This window comes from Sphaerodactylus townsendi, linkage group LG07 (genome assembly GCF_021028975.2).
Source record: "Sphaerodactylus townsendi isolate TG3544 linkage group LG07, MPM_Stown_v2.3, whole genome shotgun sequence".
Classification (NCBI taxonomy): domain Eukaryota; kingdom Metazoa; phylum Chordata; class Lepidosauria; order Squamata; family Sphaerodactylidae; genus Sphaerodactylus; species Sphaerodactylus townsendi.
This window is the reverse complement of record NC_059431.1, coordinates 20,302,258-20,325,453: the sequence shown is the minus strand read 5'-3', so window position 1 is coordinate 20,325,453 and position 23,196 is coordinate 20,302,258. Positions and strand designations below refer to the sequence as shown.

The following is a 23,196-nucleotide window of genomic DNA, read 5'->3' as shown; positions in this document are numbered from 1 at the left end:
AAAAGACTTGTAGTCTGTGTATATCAGGGTGGGTCTCAATAGGGGTAGTCTAAAATGAAATTATGAAGAAAGAGAGCGAGAGTGTAGTTAGAAATACAAACAAATAACTTTATTGTACCCAAAATAAAATGAAATAAAAATGTAAATAACCTATACTGAGCACCTAAGAACTGATTCCCTCAGCAATAACACAGCCACATTCCCAACAAGAGGGCATATATGTAAAAGTAGAAGAGAGGAAATTGGAAAGCTTTAGGGAAGGGGCATTCAACCTTACATTCAGGGTTTGAAGTTGAGGGATAGATGGTGTGGAGATCCAAGAAGTAGAGTGAGGAACTGGGCTCAACCGGAGTGAGGAGCTGGGCTCAACCAAGAAGTAAAGTGAGGAGCTGTGCTCAACCAGCTGCACTGGCTCCAGGTGGAGTACTTGATCAAGTTCAAGATTTTGGTACTGACGAAACAGGAAACAGTCTGGGGCCAGCATACTTAAGGGATTGTTTTTTCCACTATATCCCTTGACAAAATTTGCAGAGAGAGCGAAAGGAATCAACGTGTGTTTCGCTTTCTCCCTCCTTCCCAGCAATTCTTCCAGCTCTTCCAGGCACCACTTCAGAAGGGCTGGGTTGTTTTTTTAAAAATAATTGTAAGGGTCTACCACTTGAGCAATAGATCCTTTCAATTGACCTAAAATTACATGGTCCAGCAAATTAATGCTAGACCAAAGATGGCAGCCAAGAAGAAGAGTTGGATTTATATCCCCTTTCTCTCTAGTAAAGAGACTCAAAGGGGCTTACAATCTCCTTTCCCTTCCTCCCTCCACAACAAACACCCTGTGAAGTGGGTGGGGCTGAGAGAGCTCTGGGGAACTGTGACTAGCCCAAGATCACCCAGCTGGCATGTGTTGGGAGTGCACAAGCTAATCTGGTTCATCAGATAAGTCTCCACAGCTAAGTGGCAGAGCAGGGAATCAAACCCAGTTCTCTAGATTAGAGTGCACCTGCTCTTAACCACTACACCTAGGGGTAGAGCGAGGGGGAACTGCGCCTGGGGCACGAGTGCACCCTGTGCCCCTGCCACAACACTGCCCACGCCCGCCCTGGAACGCCCCCGCAACGTCCCTGGCGCGGCACGCACCCGGGGCAGCGCTCCCCCCTGCCCCATTGGCACTACACCACTGACCACGCCAAACTGACTCTCAAACATGACAGGCAACCTCCCCAGCTGGAGGTTGTACAGATAGAACAAGGACATTGGGGACAGGCAAAATCCAGGACTGGCTTTGCTGGAACACTTTGCAGCAGGAAAATCCCTTGTTTAAACAAAAAAAAAGTTGGGAAACTGTAAAGCAACCAACTGGGCAGTAAGCGCTGCATGCACGAAAGGGCCTGGATGAAATAATCTGAAATGGGATGGAAGGCAGACTTGTGACTTGAGTGATCCTCTTGATTGAGTGAAAAAAGGACAAAGAGGAACATGGTAGCAACACCCTTCCTCTCTCTTCCTGGGAATTTCCAATGTCACGGGTCTACCCAGGTGTCTTATCAAGAGCCCCCAAGTTTCAGATCCCCTGGCATTTAGGCTGTAAAAGGGGGTGCCTATTAAAACAACTAAATCCAAAATTAGAGGTAGGTGAGGTTTAAGGGGTTTTGGCTGGAGGAGGGGGCCTCAGAGATATGCCATGTTTTTTGTGGTGTATCTCTGCTTTCCTCTGTGGGGGATTTCTTGCAGGGTTGGGTTTTTTAAAAAAAATGTTGGGTTTCCTGCAGTGCAGGAAAATCCTCTGGAGCCCTCTCTGGATTGGGCTCTTGAAAGATGACCCTCAAGAATTAGAATAGAATAGAACAGAATAGAATAGAATAGAATAGAATAGAATAGAATAGAATAGAATCTTTATTGGCCAAGTGTGATTGGACACACAAGGAATTTGTCTCCGGTGCATATGCTCTCAGTGTACATAAAAGAAAAATACATTTGTCAAGAATCATAAGGTACAGCACTTAATGATTGTCATATAGGTCTAGTAAGCAATCAGGAAACAATCAGTAGTAATGAAAACATAAAATGTAAAATCATAAAATAAAATAAAATAAAATGTCAGCACAGGCTATAGTCATACAGTCATAAGTGGGAGGAGATGGGTAATAGGAATGATGAAAAAAGTAGTGCAGTAATTATATAATAAGTATATAATAAATAGTTTAACATTATCGAGGGAATTATTTGTTTAACAGAGTGATGGCATTCGGGAAAAAACTGTTCTTATGTCTAGTTGTCTTGGTGTGCAGTGCTCTGTAGCGACGTTTAGAGGGTAAGAGTTGAAACAGTTTATGACCAGGATGCGAGGGGTCAGTAAATATTTTCACAGCCCTTTTTTTGACCCGTGCAGTATACAGGTCCTCAATGGAAGGCAGGTTAGCAGCAATTGTTTTTTCTGCAGTTCTGATTATTCTCTGAAGTCTGTGTCGATCTTGTTGGGTTGCAGAACCAAACCACACAGTTATAGAGGTGCAGATGACAGACTCAATGATTCCTCTGTAGAACTGTATCAGCAGCTCCTTGGGCAGTTTGAGCTTCCTGAGTTGGCGCAGAAAAAAACATTTTTTTTTGTGCTTTTTTGATGACATTTTTGATATTAGGTGACCATTTTAAGTCATGAGATATGATGGAGCCTAGAAATTTAAAGGTCTCTACTATTGATACTGTGTTGTCTAGTATTGTGAGAGGAGGTAGGATGGGAGGGTTTCTCCTGAGATCTACCACCATTTCTACAGTTTTACGTGTGTTCAGTTCTAGATGGTTCCAGTGGCACCACGAGGCTAGTTGTTCAACCTCCCGTCTGTATGCGGTTTCATCGTTGGCTCGAATGAGACCAATCACTGTTGTATCATCTGCAAATTTCAGTATTTTAGCAGATGGAGCCTTTGAGATGCAGTCATTGGTATACAGAGAGAAGAGAAGTGGTGAAAGTACACAGCCTTGGGGGGCCCCTGTGCTCATTTTACAGGTGTCTGATGTAATTTTTCCTAGCTTCACCTGCTGTTTCCTATCTGTTAGGAAGCTTGTGATCCACTTACAAATATGCTCAGGTACTGCTAGCTGATTTAGTTTGGTTAGAAGAATGTCGGGTCTGATAGTATTGAATGCTGAACTAAAAGTCAACAAAGAGGACCCTTGCATAGGTCTTTGGCGATTCAAGATGCTGTAGGATATAGTGCAAAGCCATATTAACAGCATCGTCTGTCGATCTGTTTGCTCGGTATGCAAATTGCAAGGGGTCCAACAGTGGATCCGTGATGGTTTTCAAATGGTACATCACTAGCCTTTCAAAAGTTTTCATAACTACAGATGTTAGAGCAACTGGTCTGTAGTCGTTCAGTTCCTTGATGGAAGGCTTCTTCAGCACTGGGACGATAGTGGAGTGTTTGAAGCAGGAAGGAACATAGCACATCTCTAGTGATTTGTTGAAGATTTGGGTGAAGATGGGGGCCAATTGGACAGCACAGACTTTTAAGCAAGAAGGTGTTATCTTGTCTGGGCCTGGTGCTTTTCCAGGCTTCTGTCTGTGAAATAGATCTTGCACTTCCTTTTCTGAGATCACCAGGGGTTGTAAACCCAATGAATGGAGTTGAGTTGTAGGGGGTTTGGCTATTTTTGGTGCGTCTGAGATAGAGGTTGTGGAGAAAAGGTGACTGTAGATTGTTTTCAAACCTACAGTAGAACACGTTCAGGTCGATCTGCCAATTGCTGATTGCCTTCCGGTTGGGAAGGTGGTTTGCTGTAACCGGTGATATTTTTGAGAGTTTTCCACATGTTTGCTGTTTCGTTTGGTGAAAACTGATTTTTTAGCTTTTCAGAGTAGTTTCTTTTTGCTGCTCTGATCTCCTTTGTTAATACATTTCTGGCCTGATTATACAGCATTCCATCACCCTTTCTGTAGGCCTCTTCTTTGGAACGACGTAACTGCTTAAGTTTAGCTGTGAACCAAGGTTTGTTGTTACTATATATACGCAAGTTCCTGGTTGGTATACAAAGATCTTCACAGAAGCTGACATATGATGTTACAGTATCTGTGAGTTCATCCAAATCTGCAGAGGTGTCTTTAAAAATATTCCAGTCTGTACAGTCAAGGCAAGCCTGCAGCTTTAACTTTGCCTCTTCAGTCCAAGTTCTCACTGATTTAGTTATTGGTTTTGTGGCTTTAAATCTTTGTTTGTAAGCAGGTACAAGGTGAATCATGCAATGATCAGAATGTAAGGAATTCCAACGAGGCAGAAATAAAAGGCTTTTGGTTGAAAGACCATTTATTCAGACAACTTAGAAAGCTCACACACACGACATGACAGGAATGGGCCTTCCCGCCCAGACCACAGGTTATAACCCCCTTGTTCCATCCCCCTCCCGGAGTCTCCAGTCCCATTCTCATGGAAACGGAATTCTCATCTCGCTCTAAGAGATAAGCCCTCCAACAGTGTGGTTGCTGTAGATTCTGGCCCGTCGCCCGTGCCAGGAAACTCAGTCAAGGCCAAACGGCTGTGAAGAGATTCAGCCCTACTGAGATCTTTACATTCCGCCTCTCCTAAGAAAAACCCTTCCCCCCCTGGTTTCAGTGGAAAAGCATGATGAAAAGCAGAAATAAGGGAGGGGGCATCGATATTTTCCGAATACACCCATTGATTATGGCCGGAAGAATATCCCACCCAAGAGACTAAATACTGTAAGCGTTTGCGATTAAAGCGAGAGTCCAGGATAGCATCAATTTCATAGTGCTTGTGGCCATCAATCATGGTCGGCGGGGGTCTCTCCGGAGGGCCGTGCCAGGCATCGAAAGCGGGAGCCTCCTTGAGCAAACTAGAATGAAAGACGGGATGGATATTACTTAAGGAATTAGGCAATTCTAAACGAGCAGTAACATCATTGATCACTTTTGTAATCCTAAACGGACCCACGAATTTCTTGCCTAGCTTTGAATATTTGTGAACGTCTCTAAGGTTCTTGGTAGACAAATAGACCCAAGCCCCTACACGTAAAGGAAAGTCAGAACGATGTTTATCCGCCTGGAACTTTTGAGAGTCCTTGGCTTGCTGCAGGGCAGTCTGGACCGTTTCCCACCCCTCAGCCAGGGATGAAATCCATTGATTGAACTCAGGAGGTTGCAGCGCCTCTGTGGGCAGTTGGGGCAGTGGTGGGAAAGAACGACCAGACACAATTTCAAAGGGAGTCTTCTGTGTGCTGCTATGAATGGCATTGTTGTAAGCGTACTCCGCAAATGGAATTAAATCGCACCAATTGTCTTGATGGTAGTTAGTGTAACAACGTAAATACTGCTCTAGAGTCCTGTTCGTCCTCTCTGACTCACCGTCACTTTGAACGTGGTAGGGGGCGGCAACCGCCGGGGTTGTTCCCAACAAGTCCAGGAAAGCCTTCCAAAATTTAGAAATGAATTGGGGCCCGCGGTCTGACACCACCTTGGAGGGGGCGGAGTGCAGGCGATAGATATGTTGGATAAACAACCGCGCCAGTTTCGGGGCAGAAGGAATGGTGGTGCAGGGGATGAAATGCGCTTGCTTGGAGAACAGGTCTACCACCACCCATAAAACAGTGTTCCCCTGGCTTTCCGGCAAATCCGTAATAAAATCCATTGAAATAACCTCCCAGGGCCGGGAGGCGACGGGGAGAGGTTTTAAAAGGCCATGGGGTTTTTTCGGGATGGGCTTGGCTTCCGTGCAGACCGAGCATCCCTTGATATAAGCCTCAATGTCTTTGCGCATGGCGCGCCACCAGAACTGGCGACGGGCCAGGTGTAGCGTTTTAAGGAAGCCAAAATGTCCAGCCGACCTGGCATCATGGCAGGCTTCGAGGACCTGCTTACGGAGGGGGGGAGGCACGTACCAACACCCCCCCCGTTTCCAAACGCGATCCTCCAAGCGCACTTGGGAGTCTCTCTCCTCCGCTGGGAGTTCGCGGAGCCCCGCCTCCTCGAGTTCCCGCAGGAAGGGGGAGACGATGCTCGGAACGGGCGAAGGGGGAGGAGTTGCGGAGGCCTGCGATCGAGTGACAGCCAAGCCCAGCTGGGAGGGGGAGAGAACGGTGCGCGGGATCTCCCGTAATGAAGAACCGCCCCCCGGAAGACGAGACAGTGCATCAGCCAGTTTATTAGTTTTTTCCAGGAAAAAAATGTACTGTGAAGGAGAAGCGGGAGAAAAAATCAGCCCAACGTAGCTGCTTCGCGGACATTTTGAGGGGGGTGGAGAGGGCGGCCAAATTCTTATGATCCGACCAAACCTGGAAGGGGTGTTTAGCCCCCTCAAGCCAGTGACGCCAGGTGCATAGCGCTACTTTAATAGCCGCAGTCTCTTTATCACCCACGGTCCAGTTGAGTTCAGGGCCAGAAAACTTTTTGGATAAGTAAGCACACGGCACAAGTTTTCCATCTTTATTTTTTCTGCAAGAGGGCTGCGCCGAGCGCCTTGTCCGATGCATCCACGTGAACTACGAAAGGAAGGTCAGGGTCGGGGTGTTTCAAAATGGGCTCAGTAGTGAAAGCTGACTTCAAATGCTGGAATGCCGCTTGACATTCCTGAGACCAAGGGAGGGGAGCCCCGGGCTTGGCAGCCTGAGAATCCTTGCCTTTGGTGCGTAAAAGATCCGTGAGTGGAAGGGCTAGTTTGGCAAATTGGGGTATAAAATCACGCTAGAAATTGGCAAAGCCAAGGAAGGACTGCAATTCCTTTCTGTTGGTGGGGGCCGGCCATTGGAGTACTGCGTCTACTTTTGCAGGATCCATTTTTAAGCCTTCGGGTGAGATCCGATAGCCTAAATAGTCTATGGAGGACTGATGAAAACAGCACTTTGACAACTTCGCGAAGAGAGAGTTGTCAAGCAAACGTTGTAATACCTCACGAACCAGGGTTTCATGCTCTTCCATAGTTTGTGAATAAATCAAAACATCATCTAAGTACACGACCACACCTTTATACAATAAATCTTGCAAAACTTCATTGATAAGGGCCATAAAAGCTCCGGGTGCTCCAGCCAAACCGAATGGCATTATTAAATATTCATATTGTCCAAATTTGGTGTTAAACGCTGTTAAATGTTCATAGCCTTCCGCAATTCTGACCCTGTAATAAGCCTCTCTTAAATCCAACTTAGTAAAAATCCTGCCCTTGCCCAGTGCATCTAGGAGGTCTTTGATTAAGGGCAAGGGATATTTATTAGACATGGAAACAGCATTTAATCCACGGTAATCGGTACAAAGCCTCAATGAGCCATCTTTTTTCTTCACAAACAGAACAGGGGCGGCGTGGGTGTGTTTGGTGGCTCGTCGTATGAATCCTCGAGCCAGATTCTTATCTAAGAACGCACGGAGCTCCTTTTCTTCGGTGGGGCTCATGCGATAGATTCTACCTTTGGGCAGTTGAGCTCCGGGCTGCAGGATGATTTTGCAATCGGTATCCCTATGGGGGGGCAACTGATCGCATTCCTGTTCCTGAAACACCCTGGCCAAGTCTTTATAAGCTTGTGGGATTTCATTGGGATTAGGAGTCACCGCCGTGTGCAATGCGCTGGAAGCCAATGGTTCAATGTCATTTGGAGGTGGAGTTTCCCCCCACTTCATGTGCTCCCCGCAGGGGGGGGGGTCAGTGAATTCTATAATTCGCTCTTTCCAAATGATATTTGGCTCGTGTAATAACAACCATGGCATGCCCAAGACAATGGAGTGTTTGGCCACTGGAGCAAGAACGAAACTAATCTTTTCCCAATGGTCAGCGCAATGGAGGAAAACGGGTTGCGTTTTGAATCGGGCTGGACCCTCAGCCCCGAGTGGGCTGCCATCCATTTGTGTAAACGGAATGGGCTTCGCTAGGGGAATTTGGTCTAAGCCAAGCTCCTCAGCCACCTGCGGTCGCATTAAACAGTGGGAGCAGCCAGAATCAACGAGGGCGGAGGCTAGGAGACGTGTATGCTTGGCAGGGTTGGCTAAAGAAGCTTGAATAGTAATGGGCGCACTGCCTTCACTCACCGGATCCGGAGTAGGACCCATGTCCAAGGGCGCTGAAGATAGGCACACTGCCACTTCCCCTTCCTCGAAATCCTCCTCGATGGCGGCCTTGGATGAGCCAGTTGGGGGGGGGACCAGACTTCCGTGGAGGCTTGGCAGCGGAGTCGCGGGAGACCGGGACAGCGGGCTTCTGTTTCTTGGGGCAGTTGGCAGCCAGATGGCCAGGACCACCACAATAGAGGCATAATCCCAAACGGCGGCGGCGCTCAGATGTGGTCTCGGTGGAGACGGGTGTGCTTGGCTTGCGAGTGGATGGGGCAACTGTAGTGGTCTTCGGACGCGGGCGTCCCCCGGCACGAGCATAATCCAGACGGGCCGCAACTTGTGAACCCAGATCAATCCACTCAGCCACGGTGCGCGGAATGCGGATGAGGAGTACTGTTTCCCGAAGTTTGATATTCATAGCCTCGAAGAAGTATTCACATTTCATGCGTTCAGGCCAGTCAGGAGGAAGTTTAGTAGCCGCCGCCACGAAATTCCACGGGCAAATTCGGCAAAAGAGCGGTTGCCCTGTTGAATGGACTTTATGGTACGAATGGCTTCGTTCTCAGCATCCGGGTCTTGGAAGCGGGCGCGTAAGGCTTGAAGAAATGCAGCCACTGTGCGAGTATCATCCGCTTGTAATTCGTAAAGAGTCACAAACCAGTCAGCAGCCACCCCATCCAAGACGGACCCGATATCCCGTATTTTTTCATGTTCAGAACGGTAGAGATCATCAAACTCCTCCATATGTGCGTCAAGTTGCAGAATGAAGTAAGGGAGTTTAGAGGCGGTACCATCAAAGCGGGCAGGGATGGGAGGCCTATAATATCCTCTTTCAACAGCTCTTGGAGCTCGCTGGGGTTGTGGTTGCAATGGCTGGGGCGGTGGAGCTGGGAGAGCAGGAGGCGGGTTGAAGTACCGCTGGTTGAGGAGGCAGAGCGGGGCCCAGCAGCGGCGTCCCTCCGGCGAAAAGGAGGCAGCAGGGGCCGGGGAGGGATCAAAGTAGGGCCTTGCAGCGTCGATCCCATGGCAGAGGCGGTGGTGAAGCTCTGGTAAAGTTGTAAGCACCGACTTCGGGTTACGTGTCGCCATTATCTACGCTGCCTCTTCAGCTCCTGTTCCAAGGCAGCCAATTCTCTCTCTTTGGCGAGTTAAGGCATCCTATGCGCATGTAGGGGCCGTTTTTTCACGATCCAGTTTTGTTCGTTCATCCCGCTGAATGGCGCGAGTCAGCTCGCTCTGCGTTTGGATGGCCCTAATGCTTTCGCGCTGGCGCTCAGATCCATCTTGGAGTGATCCAGGACTTTGTCATGAATCGATAAGTTCTGCTGGTACTGCCGTTGCAGCGCCTCCTTGGCCCGATTTAACTTCGAAGTTGGGCGTCCTGGCGTTGTTGTTCTCGGTCCCTTTGCAGGCATTCACGATCTTTTGCAGCTGTTTGCGTTCCTCCTCCCAGAGCCTGCGTTCTCGGTCCCATGCTTCCTTGGCATCGCAGTCTGGCCACTTCATGCGTCCCAGCTTTCTTTGGACAGGAGGGGAAATAGGTCTGGATGGGCATCTCCTTCGGATTCCCCCTCTCCGGATGGTAACTCCTCCCACTCCTCCGACGGCTCCACGGGGCGCCTCTTGCACATCGGTAGCCGCCGGCCGGGAGCTGGAAATCGGATTAGGAACCGGCACGGAAACCTCTCCCAATAATCGATCCTGATCTTGACAGCGTCCCGGTTTCAACTGTGGATTTGGGGCCGGGCTCCAGTGCTGTGCCACGGCGGGTCCTTGGGAGCATTCTCGAAGCACGGAGTCAAGGAACGCTCAATGCGACTCCTGCGTGGCTGCATGAAGTGTAGTCAGACCCATCTCTTCTGAGACTGGTTGCATCTGGGGTTTGTAATCCACCACGGACCACGCAGTAGAGATCGATCCACAGGCTCGATCCATAGACAGCGCCCAAAGCGGCTCGATGCAACTCCCACATTATGCGAACCGCATTCCCCATCCCAACGAAGTAGGGGAAGACCCATGCTGGAACGAGGACGGGAGAGAGTCACCAGCGAGACCCGTTCCCCGGCTGGTTCCTCAGAATCAGGAAGAGAAGGCTCGGAACCCTCTATGGGGGCTACCGCGCCTTCCACAGTTTCAGGAATATTCAATCTCTGCATGTTACAACACCAGAGATCCACTGAGTTTTAAAAAAGGAAAATAACGATTGATTCCTGTCATAATGTAAGGAATTCCAACGAGGCAGAAATAAAAGGCTTTTGGTTGAAAGACCATTTATTCAGACAACTTAGAAAGCTCACACACACGACATGACAGGAATGGGCCTTCCCGCCCAGACCACAGGTTATAACCCCCTTGTTCCATCCCCCTCCCGGAGTCTCCAGTCCCATTCTCATGGAAACGGAATTCTCATCTCGCTCTAAGAGATAAGCCCTCCAACAGTGTGGTTGCTGTGGATTCTGGCCCGTCGCCCGTGCCAGGAAACTCAGTCAAGGCCAAACGGCTGTGAAGAGATTCAGCCCTACTGAGATCTTTACATACAGCTGCTCGTGGTAAAGACCGATAAGCATCTTTCAGTGTTGTATAGCAGTGGTCTAAGATATTCTTGCCTCTGGTGGGACAGTTGACATGCTGAAAGTATTTTGGTAGGTCTTCCCTTAAGTTTGCTTTGTTTAAATCTCCCAAAATAATAACCAGTGAATCAGGGTATTTGGCTTCAGCCTCCATAATCTGATTGGCTAGAGTTCTTAATGCCTTTTTTACAGACGCTTGTGGATGAACGTAAACCAAAAAGAACAGAACTGAATTTATCTCTCGAGGGGAATAAAAAGGTTTGCAATTAATAAGTAAGGACTCCAAGTTTTCATCACAGAATTTTTGAATTATTGTTACTGGATCTCTCAAAAGGTTACTAGAAAAATCCTGGTCACATAGAGCGTTTTCCCCACTGGGCAAGGTGGGCAGCTGCCCAGGGCATCACCTTGTGGGGGGCATCAAAATGCGGGGTTCGTTTTTGGGTATTTTAGTGGTTTTCCATTTTTGGCCTGCAGGGGGTGCAGTTTTTAGGCTAGCAGCACCAAAATTTCAGCGTATCATCAGGAGACTGTCCTTATGCTACCCCCCAAGTTTGGTGAGGTTTGGTTCAGGGAGTCCAAAGTTATGGACTCCCAAAGGGGGTGCCCCTATCCCCCATTGTTTCCAATGGGAGCTAATAGGAGATGGGGGCTACAGTTTTGAGGGTCCATAACTTTGGCACCCCTGAATCAAACTACACCAAACCTGGCGGGTATCACTAGGGAAGTCTCCTGATGAGACCTGAAATTTTTGAGACTGTACCTTCAGAAATGTGCCCCCCCCTCCCCCAGCCTGCAACCCCCATTGACAGCAATGAAGAAAACTCAATGCAGAGAAAAGATTCTTGGGCAAATTTCTGGAATGTTCCTGCATGGGGTGCATTTTTGGACGTATCGGCACCAAAATTTCAGGATATCATCTGGAGACTGTCTCCTGATGATATGCTGAAATTTTAGTGCTGATATGTCTAAAAATGCACCCCATGCACCAGTGTCCTGGTGCAAAAAAAAATTTGGTCGTGGTGAAGTAGCCGACCATGGGTGAGGGGGCATCCAACTCAGGTTTTGCCCAGGGCTACAGTTTGCCTCGTTACGCCCCTGGTTTCTCCACTTACTCATAGCCCTCTATGCCGTGCGCTACTCTCAGCGCACGTCATTTCTGGCGCGTGCCCGGACTTCCCCACGACCCCACGCAAAAGGCGCCATTTTGAAGAGCGCCAGGAATGACGCGCGCTGAGGGGGCGTGACAGCGGCAACGTTGGGGTGGCTGCGTTGTCGCCGCCCCTGTAGTGGGGAGTGCCGGGAACCCCGCGCTACTTGGCTACAGTAGCGCGGGGCAGAAGGTAAGTGGGAAAACGCCCATAGACTTCATATTTTGAAAAGTATTTCTATGCAAACATGCATGGGACAGAACTGTATAACATAGCACCTTTTGATATATTCCTCCATTAATATATTGAGGTTTTTCTCTATTTTTTAAAACTTGCTGTTTTCTTACCAAACTTCTGGAAAAATTAGTAAAAGCAGAAATCTCTGAAAGACAGTAACGGGAGACAAACTTGCTTTGGGATGAATGCAAAGCCGTATCTTTTGTTCAACTTGTTATGTAAGTGTTTTATTGTATCTATGCTTGCATTCAAAGCAAGGCAGGAAAGTAATGATTCCCGCTTGTCATGCTGGCCACCGCTTTTTATCTGATGACTTTCAGCTGGTTTCAACGTCCTACGGCTTCAATGTTGCTGTATAAAGTCCACTAGCGATACAATCAAAAGTCTGTATCTAAGCTTTGAAAACCTTAGCCATATTTATCAGAAGTCCCAAGCCAGGCTGTGCCAGCAGTCTTCCATCAAAAATGTAAGTCTGATGAAGTTATTCTATTTCTGGTCATATTAAAAAAAAAGGTTGATCCGGTTGGGAGGGGAGGTGCATTGACCTAAAGCTGGCTATAGACTTGGTACAGCTGGTCGTCTCTGATAATTTTGGTACATAAAATACTGCTTTAGAGTATGTTGTTACCCATTTCCATCCTTTCAAGCAGTGATAAATTTCAGGAAGCAAGAGCAGGGGAGACTGCCGGTATTTTATGGTATTTCCTTTATTTAAATAAATATACAACTAGAACACAGGTGGAGAAAACAAGGCAGTTCTACAGATTCAAAAAGTTGATATCTTACACTGGATCCCCAGAGAGACAAATACTGCATCCTCGTGGTGTAGTGCTGCTTCTCTCTGCTCCTCCTCCTCGTGGTGTAGTGCTTCTCTCTGGTGGTGTAGTGCTCCTCCTGGTGGTGTAGTGCTCCTCCTGGTGGTGTAGTGCTCCTCCTGGTGGTGTAGTGCTCCTCCTGGTGGTGTAGTGGTATAGTGCTTCTCCTCCTGGTGGTGTAGTTCTCCTCCTGGTGGTGTAGTGCTTCTCGTGGTGTAGTTCTTCTTGTGGTGTAGTGCTCCTCCTCGTGGTGTAGTGCTCCTCCTGGTGCTGTAGTGCTCCTCCTCTTGGTGTAGTGGTGTAGTGCTGCTTCTCTCTGCTGCTTCTCTTGGTGTAGTGCTGCTTCTCGCTGCATCCTCGTGGTGTAGTCTGCTTCTCTCTCTGAACCAAACTACACATAAGGTCTGTTACGTGATCATCACATCCAGGGGAGTTCAATTGAGAAATGCTGCAGGGGCTCAATTCCGGTTGGGACCCGGGCATGGGGAGAGGACAGGCTGTTGCCTTTTCACTATGCTGTTTTCCTGACTGCAACACAGTGCTGGAAGGGTCTTTGCCCCAGCATGGCTTCGTATGCACTGAGTCATTGCATGTGTATACGCAGACACACACAGACAGGGCAAATGAACACCTTTTGCGCCATTTCAGGTGGGAAAACCAGCATGGGATGAGTCAGGAGCCCCTCTTCCCCTCACAGAGGCCCCTTGAACACACGCAGAATAATTTACTTCCAATCCACTTTTAACGCAGCTGTTCAGAATAGCAAAATCCACTTGCAAACCATTGTGAAAGTGGATTGAATGTGCATTATTCTGCATGTGTGAAAGGGGCCATGGTGATCCTGTCTAGAATTAGACCCACTTCTCCAGATTAGAGTGCACCTGCTCTTAACCACTACACCCAGTTCCCTTAGGGAGCATGAAGCTGGTGTTTTCCTATAAATCCCAACAGTGGTCACATGGCAGATGTAGAAGAAGAGTTGGTTTCGAAACCCCACTTTCCTCTACTTTTGAGGTTAAGAACTAGGTTGTAGGTGATGTGAAAGACCCCTAAGAGCTCAGAGAGCCTCTCCCAGTCTGAGAAGACACTAATGACCTTGATGGACAGGTTGTGTAATTCAGGGTCAGGTGGCTTCATGTGGCTTCATAGAACTGCGGGTCTGAGTGGCCCCTGCAGCCCTGACTTAGAGTGCCAAGCGGCTCCCTCAGCTTGGCTTATTCCATGTACAGCTCCCAGACTACTGCTGGTTACTCCTGCCTCTTTTCTGGAAGAGTGACAAACATTTAGCCTGTAGAGGTTTTCAAGGAGAATAAAAGGACGGGGGGGGGGGGGGGGTTAATTGCCTCTAAGCCCATTTTGTTCACACCTGTATTTAAATCCATCAGCGCTGATCCTCTGCAAACAAACAAAGCCAGTGTTCCAGTCATTTTGGATATAAATGTTTGAATCTAGGAGGTGTTTTGCATTCAGAACCTTGATCCAGCTCTTGTGGGGATTTACCTTGTAGCTTGCGAAGGTGCTTTGGAAGCAGCTATAGTGCACTCAAGCCGAAACTTATTACAAGATGCAGTAAAAGCCCTACAGTTAATTAGCTTTAGAAATTCCTATTCAAGAGCTAAACGATAAACACTGAGAAACAGAGCGACATTTAAAGGAATTAAAAGATGTTTTTTTCAGGTAGCCAAGATTAAATTGATACGTGAACAAATACCAGAGCAAGACGTCTATTATAAAACTGTCAAGGTGAATTTAAACTAAAGCATAAGAGTTAGCTGTGGATGGCAAGTGCTGAAATAACCCCAAGTTTGTAAAATTATTGTTGCATAAAACATTTTTTTTTGCCTTTTCAGGTAGATTGATTTAGGGTCTGTTTTTGTTGTACTGTGTAGTTTAATTGGAACAAATGACTCGCCATTCCCTGTCAGCCTTCTGCAGTAATGCAGTTTGAGCCCAAACATGTAATTATAGAATCATAGAGTTGGACAAGACCCCAAGGGCCATCAAGTCCAAACCCCCCCCCCCCCCCAATGCAGGAACACACAATCAAAGCACTAAATGCACTCGGGAATGTCAAAACTGAAAATACAGTAGTTTGAGACTACATGGAGTCAATTCAGTGGTGTGTGTGTGTATGTGTGTGTGTGTGTGTGTGTGTGTGTGTGAGAGAGAGAGAGAGAGAGAGAGAGAGATGCCTCATTTCTCCCAAAGGGAGACCCAAAGAAGCTTCCATTTTTCTTCGATCCTCCATTTTACCCTCTTATTTTTTATTTATTTATTTATTTATTTATTTATTTATTTATTTATTTATTTATTTATTTGAAGGGCTCTGGGCAGTGTACAGAAGGCCCAAACAATATTACACACAGTAGGCCATTATATTACACACCATAAAAACACATTAGGTAAATTAAAACAATTTACACATTTCTTAAAACCTAGCAGCATCAGACAACATTATAAAAGTTCATTATAAAGTTCATTACTCTCAAGGAAAATGTGTCTCCTCCACTTTAACTTCAAGGGAAACCTGACCCAAGTATGACATTGCTTCCGGAAAATAATTACAATCTGCTCAATGAAGTCATCTTACAGAGCTGCTAAGAGAGAGTGTCCTTTTCCCATACATGCCAACTCCACCAGAGCTCAGGGTTCTACAGTGGCATTTACGGCAAGGACAGACCTGTGAGACATCTGGAAAGCAGTGACCTGGTCCACTCCTTCAATGTTCATGAAGCACCACTCGCAGTGGTGTAGCAACAAGGGGACAGGGGGGTGCACAACACGCCAGTGCGGGGACTTGGCGGGGTGTGGCGAGCGGGAGCATGGCAGGGGCGCAGGGCACATGGAAGGCCCGGGCGCAGTTCCCCCTTGCTCCAACCCTGACCACTCAACTGATTTAAGGAGTGAAGCAGCTGTTGAGAGAGCAGTTTTATAAGTCAGTTTTTCACTGGCCAACCCACACTAGGGTAGCTCAGCTTGCTACTCTCTCGTGCAGGACTGCACTGAAGACACCACGATGAAAACCAAGTTGATTTACCTGTAACTGTTGTTCATCGAATGTCTTCTGTGCAGGCAAACATCCCTTCCTCCTGACCCTGCTATGGGCTTCTGACTGTTGATTGGATGATCGGAGAGCCGAGGGAGAAACTCTGTTCCTGCTCTCATCATGTAACTATGTGGGTGGAGATAAAGGCCAGCCCTCAGCCTTAGACTGAGGGAGCACTCCTGAGGCGCTGAAACTTCTGTAAGCTTGTGAATTGGTTCCCTTCAGCTGACCTCTGCAGTCTTATATGTACCTGCACAAAAGACACTTGATGAACAACTGCAGTTAAGTGCAACTTTGTTTTCTCAATTTTTTTGCTCCCAATTATGTAAACTCTTTGGTTTATATTGGCGATTTTCACATAAACAGTGTTCTGTTTGGTTGCCTGAAATGTGTTTACAATGAACACATTGTTAGCTTAATTTTTAGAGTTGATCTCCTGTTTTATTGTGTGTTCCTTGCCCATATCTTCCAGCAATATTTGATTTTGTTTTATTTCCTACTTCTACATTTTAGTCACCTAGGATTATGAGCATATTTTCTTTAAGCGAATGAACAATTTCTTCCTGGACACTTACATAAAAGCTTTCAATTTCTTCCTCATCAGCATCAGTAGCTGGGGTATAACTTGAATGATGGTTATACTGATAGGCTTTCCATGAAGTCTGGTTGATATTATATAATCAGACAGCATTATAGCCCCTCCTGACTGCTTGTCTCAACTCACTATTAGAGCAACTCTGTTTTTTCTGTTTCTGTCATTCCATGAGTAAAGCACTTTGTAATTTTCTGACTGAAAATGTCCTAATGCAGTCATCCAGTCCTCTTTAAGTCACTCAGTCCCAGGACTGCAATGTTTTAACATTTCATTTTAAGCTTACCGTGATACTTTTCGCATTTTGTGGTCCTATTGTATCCGTCAAACAACTTTTTAAGGAAAAGTTTTTTTAAGAAATGCAGAATATATGCAAAAGCCCACCTGATTTGACTAAGGGATCCTGTTGGTTCATAATTTGAGTTCTACTGAAATCAGGGGTACTAAAATACTTTTCAAACATGCATTTTTGTCTTAAGCAATTTGTGGATGTTGGCAAATGAACACTTCAATCAAATTGTGCGCTTTTGCCCTCTGAGCTACATACACTCTTGGGCAGGGTTAGCCAGAGGTGGGATCCAGCAGGTTCTCACAGGTTCCCGAGAGCAGGTTACTAATTATTTGTGTGTGCCAAGAGGGGGTTACTAATTGGTGATTTTGCCACGTGATTTTTGCCTTAGTTACGCCCCTTGTAACGAACTTGCCCCACCCTGAAGGGCTGGTGTACAGCAGGCCAAAGGGAGAAGGCCTTAGCAACAGCCAGAAAAAGAGAAAAAGGCTCCACAAGAAGAGAAACGACCTGATTGGTGGAAAAAGGTCCAGTAACGTTTGGCAAGAGCTAGGGGGAGCCAGTGGGCTTACAGCACTGAGAGGAGAGTTGAGTGCTGATAGGAGTCGGTCAGAGAGAGCAGAGCAGAAGTCTGGCAGAGAGGAGTCCTGTCAGCTCTGGAAGAAAAAGGATTCTGTCTCAGCAGAAGTTGGCTGACAGAGGTCCGAGTCCCTGTCTAAGCAGTGTGTATGCTTGACAGAGAGAGGAGGCCCTGACTGGGTGCAGATTGAAGCTTTTGCCCTCTTCAGCAGAGACTTGGCGGTTTTAAAAAAACTGCTCCCAGAACCTCATCTAGAATCTTATCTTTGCCCCTGTGTGTATCAACAGAATCACCTGAAGTCTGGGGAGAAGCCAGTCCAGAGGCAGTGAAGCCATATTAGGACTAAATTGGGAGAGGAGAGGAGGCCAAGCGTGCCAGAATCTCCTGGGCTTGGACTGTGTGCTTGGGTGTGATCAGTGGGTATTGGAGCAGTGAGGAATAGTGTCAAGTGCATGCGTAAGGGAATTTTATTAGTTCAAAGCTAAATCTTCCCTTTAAGAGACACCTGCGATGGCTCGGGTGTGCATATGAATCTGAAGTAACATCTTAAGACAAACTTCTATTCTGAAACCAACAATGGCGTGCTAAACCTCTCCAGCGTTTACACTGGAGAAGCCTCTGTTAAAACCGCAAAATCAAAAGGTTTTCAGTTTTGTTCCATTATAAAAACCTCTCCAAAGTCTTTTATTATTTTGTAAATGTCGGGTGATCCGTTGTGTTCCCACGCAGTTAGGGTGAGGTGTCTGGGGAAAATCAGTATTGAGTGGGCTATATAAGGAAAAAAATATTATTGGTGGTGCAGCGAGAAAGCAGGAACTTATATATAAATGGTTTTCGTTAGCATTGGCGGCAAGCTGGCCGGGATCCGTGGTAATATCTAAGATCCAGTTACTAACACGCTTGGAGGAAAGCCCATTTCATTTTGTTTTATTTTGTTTTTTCTGATTTGGGGTGAGGTAAAACTGTGAAATTTTCTCCTTCGAACAAATGGCACCACCTAGAGACACAAAGCACAGCTGGTGAGGGAAAAGCCCCAGAGACAGGTGGGATATTGAAAGCTTACCTAAAGAAGATCCACTTTCAGGATTGGGAGAGCATGAAACTGAAGCTGGCCAGTATAAGGATGCTAGAGATTGAGAAAAGCTAAGATGGCTTCTGGAGTTGAAAAAGCAAAATTAGAGGCTAGAGTGATGGCTGAAATGAAATGCTTGAAGGTAGAAATTGAAATAGTTAAGCTATTCTGGGCTGAAAGGGCCAGAAAAAGAAAGAAGAGAGTTTAAAATGGCGGAATCGTGGAGGCAAACATGAGCCATGAGGAAGGACATGTTTGATTTGAGAGTGAGGGAAATGAAGCTCAGAGCAGAGCTGCCCATCCCCACATTACTGTTGTGGAATTTCCCTCAGCAGATGATAAAAATGGAAACAGTTTCCAGGGTTGCCAGAGTACCAGATGAACTGGAGGGAAATCTTTTCCCAAATGCTGATGGGAAAACCCTCAGAATGGCACCCAGAAGATGCAGTTGGAAGTGACAACGCCTTTAACCCTGCACAGGTGTGTGCCTTGCCAACGTTAAGAAGTCCAGGAGGCGCAGAAAACTCCTTAACGCCTGACTTTGTGAACCAGGCTGAGTCTGCAGCAGTTCCAGAGTTGCAGATGGATAGTGTTCATGCTGACTGGTGCCAAGAAGACCAGAGAGCAAGGATGAGTTCCTGAAAAGAACTGAAGGAGACAGCTGAGCTTGCTGACCCCAAAGCTACCAAGGTGGTTCCAGTTCAGATGCCAGGCAGTTTCCAGAGGTGGAGGAGTAAGTCAGTTGCCATACGCCTCCAACGTCGCAACCCAAAGCAGTGCAGCTGAACGACATGTTCCTGGGCGGAGCGGTACCCGGGAAGATCGTGAGATGGTTCCTGTGAGAGGAAAGCGAGGCCGGGAGAGCGACCGGCCGATGTCCACTCTAACCAACTTTGGCGCTGCATTTTGAGGTTCCAGTTCCTGAGACGGATCCAGTATCCAACAAGAAACCGGGACGCATTGTTTTCGTTGCAGGACTTGCAATGCGGAACAGATGCAGGTCTGGCAGAAACATCAAAATGAACTGGAAAGCAGCAGCAGCCGCAGACCTCAACAGAGCGCTTCAGCAGCCAACAACGATGAGGGACTGTTGTGAAAGCCCAACATTGCAGCTGTCTCCAGCAGAAGACTCCGAGCTGGAAGTTTTGAATACACTACCAGACTCAAGAGGAAATTTGAGGGGACCGGGGGAGGTCAATCTGGTATAAAAAAATGAAAGGGTCTGATATGCATTATTTGGATAAGTGTGTGTTCTGGTAGAGGGCACTGTAAGAACGTGCTTTATGATAAAATGACAAAGCCTTACCACAAAAGAGAGGCAAAGTGGTAAAGAAAGCCAGAGGTGTAAAAACCTCAAGCTTCTTGATTTGGCAAGAAAGGGGTAAGTTTAGAAGGAAATTTACCTTCGCCTAATGTGGTGACACCATCCAAATTCACCACCAAGCGACTCAAAGGGCAACTTAACCTTGCCATGAGTGAGCATGAAGATGTCCAGCTAGGGATTTGGATAACCACCAAGAGGAAGCCTTACTGGAGGGATAAAGGGAAAATTTCACCTCTGTGCTTAGAGCACCCACCAGTAAAGACATCTGGAAGGAAAAAAAGGTAACAGAGAATGTATGTAAATAAAGTACTTGAGTTTAAAATATGCTTATTGAAATATAAAGCGTATTGCTGAAATGTTATTGATGTATAATATAGGAAGTTTATGGTAAGTTTTAACATGGTAAGAATGTTTATGGTAAAGTGAACTTTTAAAGGTAAAAACTAAATGCATTTGAAAAATGTGAAATTTTATGAAAACTGTTTAGTTTTGTTAACAAGTAGGTGTAAAGCTTTATTTACAATAATATTGCTGCAACGAGGCTTGTAGCCCCAGAGTCCCAAGCGAATGTGTTTAGGGAAAGGGGACATGCATGTAGCATCTAACTTGCCCCAATTCTGAAGGGCTGGTGTACAGCAGGCCAAAAGGGAGAGAAGGCCTTAGCAACAGCCAGAAAAGAGAGAAAAAGGCTCCACAAGAAGAGAAACGACCTGATTGAGGGTGGAAAAAAGGTCCAGTAACGTTCTGGCAAGAGCTACAGGGGGGAGCCAGTGGGCTTACAGCACTGGGAGAGTGAGGAGTTGAGTGCTGAGTAGGAGTCGGTCAGGAGAGAGCAGAGCAGAGTCTGGCAGAGAGGAGTCTGTCAGCTCTGGAAGAAAAGGATTCTGTCTCCCAGCAGAGTTGGCTGACAGGAAGTCCAGTCCCTGTCTAAGGGTGTGTATGCTTGACAGAGAGAGAGGAGGCCCTGACTGGGTGCAGATTGAAGTGCCCTTCAGGAGCTTGTTGCGAAGTTTTAAAGCACTGCCCAGGAACCCTATCCTAGAGATGCTTACTTGCCCCTGGTTCTGTGTATCACTCAGAATCTACCCAGTCTGGGGAGAAGCCAGTCCAGAGGCAGTGAAGCCATATTAGGACTAGTGGGAGAGAGGGAGGCCAAGCGTGCCAGTGAATCTCCTGGAGCTTGGACTGTGTGCTTGGGTGTGATCAGTGGGTATTGGAGCAGTGAGTGGAATAGGTGTTCAAGTGCGATGCGTAAGGGAATCTCTATTAGTTCAAAAGCTAAATCTTCCTTTAAGAGACACTCCATGCGGTGTCGGTGTGCATATGAGATCTGAAGTAACATCTTAAGACAAACTTATTCTGAAACCAACAAAGGCGTGCTAAACCTCTCCAGCTTCTACCTGAGGAAGCTTCGCTTGTTAAAGAAACCAGCAAATAAAGCGCTTCTTCAGTTTTGTTCACCTTTTAAAACCTTTCCAGTCATTAGTATTTTTGTCTGTGTGTCTGTGTTCCCCAGTCAGGGTGGTGACCTTGTGGAAAATCAGTATTGAGTGGGCTATATAAGGAAAAATATTATTGGTGGCAGCGCAGAAAGTAGAACTTATATATAAGTGGCTTTCGTTACACCCCTCCTCTCAGCAGTAGCGTTCAGAACTTGAAGCAGTCTAGCAGGAGGTGCACCGGCGTGCATGGCAGCCTGCACCTGTGTGCATTCGTTTCCTGCCCAAGGACTGGCGCAGCAGCTGCATCCTTACCACAGCCCCGCCCAGGAATGCCCCGCCCCTGGAATTCCCGGCCATGCCCCATTGGCGCTACGCCACAGTTTGAATCCCACCACCATGGGAACCTGTTACTAAAATTTTTGGATCCCACCACGGGTTAGCACTTACTGCTTTTAGAACTGAGCAAGATGCATTATCATTTAATCTGAGAAATGCCTTTCTATCCTCCATAGGATATGTCAATATCGGCCTGATTCCAAAAGGTGCAAGAAACATCAGAGTGGTAGAAGTAGCTGAAGCAGGAAATTTCCTTGCATTGCGAAGTAAGGATCCAGAAAAGTACTATCTGAATGGAGGGTTCATTATTCAGTGGAACGGAGACTACAAAGTAGCAGGAACAATATTTCAATATGACAGGAAAGGAGACCTGGAAAACCTCACTGCAGCTGGACCCACAAATGAATCGTTGTGGCTACAGGTAGGGCAAGGCAAAGGGTGGTATGAGAACCTAGCACTAGCTGGCTAGGAGGAGGTCATTATAGACTACAAGACATGAAGCTGCCTCTCATCTTTAATGGTCGATTCCGCACAGTCCAAATATCCCAGGTTGAGCAAGGGAAATATCCCAGTTTGGCCAAGAAGTTCACACAGTTCCCAGTCCTAAATAAGCTGCCACTGAGCCCTGCCCCCTAGCCTCCGTGCAGGCCATAGGGCAGGGCTCAGAGGGGCATGACCCCACTCCCGAGCCAACCCTGCCCTGCACGGAGGCCTGGGTGGGGCTCAGGGGCATGGTCGCACCCCTGAGCCCCACCCCCAAATGCAGGGGGGGTGGGGGAGCCTGAACGAGTTGTCTCCAGGCGCCATTTCCCTCCGATACGCCTCTGCCCAACACTTTGTGCTTTTAACCTTGGCTTGGCTGGCAGTCATTTAGCAGGTAATTATGTTTTTGCTTCCTGTCTGGGGATGGAGGATGTCACCTACCTACTGTTTCCTGCATCCCAATCAAAGACACAGCTACAAGGACTGGTTCACAACTGTTGTGAACCTGCCAACAGTCCCTCTTTGGTGCAGTGTTTAACAGTACGCAAGGCCTGCTCTGTTTTCATCTGGTCATTCCACCTAAAATCTCCCAACAACTTCACAGTTGCTGCTGTGGACCGTTCTCTCTTCAGTCATGGCACCAGTAGCCCTTCATTCTCACTGAGGTGTTAAACCTGTGTCCAGCCTGAACGCACAATCAAGAGCTTCTCCATCTACAAAAAAGAAATCCCTCTTCCCATAGAAAACTGGACCCAGGACAATGGCTAGGTTGGAACCGTTCTTTTTGATTACTTTTCAAGAAGGAAGGGACTTTTTTCCTTAAAGAAAAACAGAGCGTGCAGTCATGTGGTTGTTAAAATCTGGACAAAACACACAGCTGCTCCCTGGAATGGTTTCAGTCAGGAAAATGGCTTTGGGGGGACCTTGAATGTCTCTTCTTGCCTGGTCTCATTCAAGACCATGCTTCTGATAATTGAATGGGAGCTCCATTCATAAAACTCTCAGCATCTGGTCTCATGTCTGGTTTGACCCTCAGCGAGAACGAGTCCTGTAATGCAAATGGACATGAATGAGATATAATGTCAATGAGGGGGACAATGCCTTCTAGTACAGGGCCAATCAAATCTCCACAGCTTTGTATATCAATTGTGTTGAATTTCAACAGAATGTAAATTTAGCCTTTCTTTTGGATGTACCAAAATGTCTATGTTG

The 23,196-nt window shown here is 47.0% G+C and overlaps 1 protein-coding gene across 1 annotated transcript in view; it reads left to right on the top strand.

Annotated features, from left to right (window-relative positions):
- ADAMTS12 (ADAM metallopeptidase with thrombospondin type 1 motif 12) overlaps nucleotides 1-23,196 on the top strand; it is a 208,668-nt gene that overhangs the window by 151,952 nt on the left and 33,520 nt on the right. The window contains exon 15 of the mRNA XM_048504340.1: nucleotides 21,678-21,922. Coding sequence (XP_048360297.1) covers nucleotides 21,678-21,922 — 245 coding nt within the window. The remainder of the gene's footprint in view (nucleotides 1-21,677; nucleotides 21,923-23,196) is intronic.